Here is a 6,504-nt window from a genome sequence, read left to right as displayed (position 1 = left end):
GCTATTTTTATTTTTTTTAAAATAAATAAATTTTTTTTCATTTATCTGAAGATACGTGCATGTGCGCATTTACCCGCATTTTGAATTACATTCCTGCTAGTTACTTTTTGTTTTCCGGCCAGGTTATAAAATATTATATCCCAATCTGCTTTCGCGAACGCAAGCGTGCTGACTGATACATCAAACCTAACCCTTGAACCCTAAACCCTGGACCCTAAATCTCGAAAAGTGTTCTTTATTATTTCATATAGGTAACATTTGCGTTTAATAATGTTTCAAAAGACATAATGGAAAATAACTATTTCAAAGCAAGCTGAAGTTCCTACTTCGGGGAATTTAGTGCTATTTGTTCTACATTGTGTACAGTATTAATGGAATAGCTTAATATTTCTTTACTCTATAAAAATGCTTTTTATTTTCTACTTTATGATATTAGTTTTCATCCTTTTGGTAGTTAATTCAGTCTATTTAATTTGCACAATTCTGATTATTACCTCTATGGTTCTTTATTAAATAATAAAACAAACAATAGTTGTAATATTTATTTATTTCTAAAAATTAATTAGAAAGAAGTTTACATGTTATATTTACGGATTATGTTCTTTTATCAATGTAGTGTTACCTACACGGCTAAGACCATCAATTTTATTTTTTATTAAATTATTTAGGCCAAAATGTCTTCTAACGAGAAGGGTGACTGTGTAATTTTCATTATATTTTTTGTTGAAAGCAAATATTATCTTCATCAATTAATCCTTTTATAGAGTTAAAAAAAATAATTGTTTTTACAATTTTATATATATATTTCAATTCCGCAATTTATTTTCAGTATGAACGCTTGAATAAATTATATTCTTCAGATTATCTTACAAATTCTAATAATGATAACAAAGACAATCAAAAATCAGAACTGATTAAAATGATCAATGACTTTCATAAATGTTATGACAACATTAAAAATCATGACGCTGGAAAAGCAATCCATTACCGTGTAGATTATAGAGGGTTCATTTATGAAAATATTGATCTATATAATGAAATTAAAAGTGAATGTGCTTCTGAAGAAACACTAAAAGATTATTGTTCAAACTATTATAAATCCAAAATTTCATATGTGCAAGAAGACAATGAGTATTTCGAAAAAAGGGAAAATTAAAAGCTATAATTGAAGAATCACGAAAACGGGCGAGATATGCCCACCCAGAATCATTAAGAAATACGTTTGATTCTTTTTCTGATGATGATACAGGTACAAATATAAGGCCTACTATAATGGCAACGTGTGCAACTATCTCAATTTTTGGCATATTCTATTTATTCAAGGTAAATGCTAATGCTATTTGTAAATGTCAATAGTATTAGACCGTTATTATAACAGCTACTCATGAAAAATAACTATCACGAAAATGTTTTCATTTATAAATGCATAACATCATTTTTATTTTAGTTGTCTCCCTTCGGCTCATACTTCAATTCGTTCTTTAGAAGAAAGAAAAAAATGGGAAAAAATATAGGTGACGTAAATAATTTACCTTTTTCACCGATGCCAATGAATGGACTGATTAATTATGATAGGAACTCATACAACTTATTACATCATTCCGAGTAAATTTCAAATATGATTAAACTTCGCTATTATAAGATACTTATATAGACATAATGTGGATTCGCGAAAAGTGAATTAATTTTAATTCTATTAACAAAAAAGAAAAAAATTAAGGAATTGTATCATAATGCATAAATTGAAATTATTAAAAAAATATAAGGTAAATCATATTGTAAATTTCTGTAAAAAGCGTTACACCGCTGCATGAGAAAAGAACGACACCATGATTCATTAGCCAGTACACTAAATGAATCATAACAAATTTATCTACTTTTGCTATACACGAAGGACATGTGCTCTATAAAGAAGAAACAAGGAATAAATGAAATCTGTTAATTTATCGTAAAGAAAATATCTATCTTATAATACTTGTTAAAAATAGTACATGTATAAAAAATAATAGAAAAAATATATATTATAATTTACAAAACGTAACCTTTTCATTTTTTAATATTAAATGTCCTACTCAATATCATCACACCACAACAATTATATAAAAATGTAAACACTGTAATTGATTCATGCTTTGAAATTTTTATTTTTTCAACATGCGTCTTTGAAGCTAAAAAAGGGATGCACTCGCAAGCGTCTATTTACATCGAAAAATACAATTATATATATTTTGATTAAAAGAAAACCCTTTTAAACAAACTATATGTATAAAGCAAAGGAAAACATCATATAAAGTTAAAATTATGTATTAATATAATTCCAATATATATATATGTATACATATTAATCACATTATATATTTGCGAACGATAACAAGCTATAATAACATTTTGAAAAAAATAAGCTAGAACTTACACTTTAGCCATATAAATCTTAAAAATATAGACACAAAGTTACAAACAAATTGCTCTAATGTGAATTCATAAGTATATATACATATTTATCTATTGAAACTGCAACTGCGCAAAATAAATATATTGCACAATATACGTTATTGACAATCAAGAAATGAATATCTACATGCCCCCAAATTAACAGGCTTGTTCGACGACCACATATAGATATATATTTTAAATTTCCAGTCAGTAAAATACGTATTTGATAATTTGTAATTTAAATGATATGTAGAAAAAAGAAATAATATATTGAATGCTCATGTACCTAATCATAACCCTGTTACTATAAAGAAAAATTTTGTGCCGCAATATGTATGTATGTATATATATCGAGTATACTGCAAATCATTAATTTGTAGCAAATTATTCGTCCAAAGCTACTTGTACAACCCAAGAATTTTTTTTTTAAGTTATCCTAACAATAACATTATATTTAAACATGAATGTTATTTTCCTACTGTTTTTGTTTATTGGTATCAACAGTAAAGAGATCATTTAACATTATAATTGTATTTATCGATCTTTACGTTTCGCGTAAGATCTATTTCTGTGGCTTTCCTTTCTTTAAAATTTGCACCAAATTTTTTATAATAAAGAATCTTATTTTAATACATAACGTATTATTTTAGCGCAAAATGAAAACATACCGCGCATTATATGAAGATAGATTGTTTGTAAATTTAGACGTTATTTTTATAAGAAGTATGTTACAGTATCGTTTCCTGAAACGTACCTTTAAAATAGAGACGTTTATTTTTATCATACAGAACTGGAAAATGTTAATAACTCTTTTTATGTAAAATTAGACCATATACATTTAAAAAAATTGAACATATGGCACTATGTATAAATAAATTGCTGTGACTTATTTTTATATATAAATGGCGCACCCTAACACGTATACAGTTTCTACACCCCTTAATAACGTGGAAAACATTTTGAGTAACTCGACACATCTGGAAAATTTGCACAAATAACATTGATGACTTATGCTTTTTTTCTTTTCAGAAAGAATCAATGAATTTGTGCCATTAAATAGCGTCGCTTATATCTTCATAAACAATCGATTATCAAAATTAAAAACATATTATCGAGCTTGAAGAAATTGATAATTACCAGGAATAATTGATTTACTTCTTACAATTGTGTATTAATTAACAACACACATTTAAAAAAAAAATAAGAATAAATTATAAATAAAAAAATATTCTGGACGCATCTAACACAGGTGTAATATGAGCAAATAGCAGTGTTAATAATTGGAAGTATAATAATTATACATTTATCAAAAACAAATGTGCAAGGAAATGCACTTAAATGAGCTGCATAATAAAGTATATTTTTATTTAGTGTTTGTTTTTTTTGTTAAAATATAACCATCTGCATCTGTGTACAGATCCATAATATGGAGTGAAGCATTTATTAGTCAACACTTATAATGATATTTCCCATCAGAGCATTAAAATAAATTTTCAAGAACAGGTCTAAAGTCTTAGATAATAATACAGTGGCAATGTTTAAAAGAAGTAGTTTTTATTCATTCTGTTATTATAAATTGCGAAGAAAAAAAAAAAATTATTATTGATAGTGAGGGCATTTAAATATTACTTCATCAAATTTAATATTTGATCCTGAGAAAGTATCTTAAGTATATACACAAATTATTACTTAATGCACTCTTTCATTTTTAAATGTGTAGGTATGCACACAAAATTACAGAAACATATTGTAAGTGATTTATTTTGGTGTATATAACCATAACAATATTTTAATATATCTTACTGAACCATGTGATAATTCAAATTATTAAATAGTGTAATTATCACATTTTGAAATGTTTTAATTTACATAAAAAATATTAAGGGTAAACATAAGATAAACCTTTTTTAAAAATACTTTGTCAATATTCCTTATGTTTTTTTTGTATAAGTTAAATTCTTTTTGACAATTATCACAAGAATCATGCATCCTACAATATATTATTATGCTTACATATCAATCCAACTTATTAAAATGGCATTAATATGTATGTCACTCATAAGTTATTAATGCATATATGTGCAAAGCTAATTTGGACAGCCTACATTGTAAATTATATTATTCAAAATGTGCAATATTACATGAGTGAAATAAATTATCTTTTTAATACAAAAAAAGTGTTTGTCATCGCTTTAGTGACATGTTTTGTCAATTACACCTTCTTTTAAAAATCAAAACCGAAAGTTTGTTATATTTATTTGTAAGTTGTGCGTTATATGTGTGTTATATGTAATCCTTTTGACGTAAAAATAAATTACAAAATTTATTCTTCATATATGCAAATAAAAATTTTAGAACATTACGTCGTTTCATTTTATCATATTAATGTATTGCACGACATCAAAATTTTTTTTTTCTTTATATAAAAAGAGTAACTTTTATTTGAAAGCTGTCTCGTTAAAATTTGTTCTACGTGAAAAATATGGATTTATTTCTTAATTGTAGTTTTGTAGTTATGATTAATACTATTAAAAATAAACAAATGTACGTCCAACATACATGTCTAGTTGTTTTCTTATTCTCCCACACTTATGTGAATCTAGTATTTATAAATTCTCCAAATTGTTATATCGTAAAACTTAACGAAATTTAAGGAAATGACAGACATGGTAACTCTACATTGTATATGAAAAAATAATATTTATAACTTAATTTTAAAATACCATTAATCATGATATAAGGATAAAAAGTTTATCAAGAAAAAAGGAACCCCCATTATTTATGTATTTATGAATAAAAGACTTTTTCATTTTAAATTTCCAGACAAAAGTTTTAAAAACATTACCTTCGTACAAACACATACACCGAATTTAACAATGATATTGATAATGATTTAAGTGGTTATAGTAAATATAGCAAAGTAATAAATTCTCATTTTGCAAAATACCCAGGACTTAATACAGTTTACAAGAAATTTGTAAGAAATTTTAAATCCTTTTCTACTGTTTATTTACACGATGATATCAAGGATGAACGCTGTAATTATTTGAATTATTGGGTTTGTGATCAAATAATTAACATTATTAAGGGAAAAAGTGACGATATTCATTATGATGTTTTTCCTAAAATTCTTACTGTTAGGAACAATATGAAAAACATGATTTTTTTACAAATAAATGTAATAGTGATGATATTCTTCCTCATGCTGCGGTAATAGATTTTATAAAGCGGAAGAATTTACATGATTATGCAAGGATTTTCAAACTATTAAAAGTGAAATTATTAATTTAAATAATGGATGCAATAAATATTGTAATTTCTTGATATCTAAGGTTAATGTATTTAATATTAAGGGTTCAGGGTTTCAGTGTTTACATATCATATTCATTCTTGCACGCTTAAAAATAGTTCTAAATACGTAACAAAAACATGCATAATGAATAAATAAATATAAATATATATACATATATGCATACACATAGAAGGAGAGGTGTTTTATAGCCCTAAATGAATTAACGCCAAGGGGAATATCACCCATGCAGAGGATCAAAACCATTTTGGCAGCCACACCATTTATGATATAATAAGCGAACACTTTTATTTCTTTTATCCGCTAATATAACTGAGGTCTGCACTAAAATGTGTAAAAATATGTCTCATTCTTACTAGCGAAGGTGTTTAATCTGTTTTCGAAAGAATTTTATTTCGTTCGTATGTTGGGGGAGGTTCCACCAAATTTGGAATCCATTTCGAGCTTTAATTGGTTCTATAAGGTACATGCGGTCACACTACAGTTTTTGAGATATATAACCACGTCATTATTTTCAACCTTTCAAAAGTTAAATTGTAATGTTGAAATTTAAGATGGTTACCGCAACTAGGTGCTTCCTCACAACATGAGCAGAAAATTCCCTAAAAGTGTCGCGGCTACTAGCATTGCTGCTGCCACTTCTGTTACTATTAATTATATGCACATGAGTAGGCACTATTTTACTCTTAAAAAGAACGGTAATATATATCACACAATTTGTGTAATTAAGATATAAATTAAATGTGCTCAAATGGGCTGAC

At 26.3% G+C, this 6,504-nt stretch overlaps 1 protein-coding gene across 1 annotated transcript; it reads left to right on the top strand.

Annotated features, from left to right (window-relative positions):
- Window positions 1–5,331: 5,331 nt before the first annotated feature.
- Window positions 5,332–5,646, top strand: PCYB_001710 (CYIR protein; the record flags this gene model as incomplete). Its single annotated transcript, XM_004227593.1, has 1 exon — window positions 5,332–5,646. A coding segment is annotated over one exon (312 nt), but the record flags the coding sequence as incomplete, so codon positions are not given.
- Window positions 5,647–6,504: the final 858 nt, after the last annotated feature.

The sequence above is a fragment of the Plasmodium cynomolgi genome (assembly GCF_000321355.1).
Source record: "Plasmodium cynomolgi strain B DNA, scaffold: 0036, whole genome shotgun sequence".
Taxonomy (NCBI): domain Eukaryota; phylum Apicomplexa; class Aconoidasida; order Haemosporida; family Plasmodiidae; genus Plasmodium; species Plasmodium cynomolgi.
The sequence above is the reverse complement of the archived record's forward strand: the minus strand, read 5'-3'. Positions and strand labels throughout refer to the sequence as shown.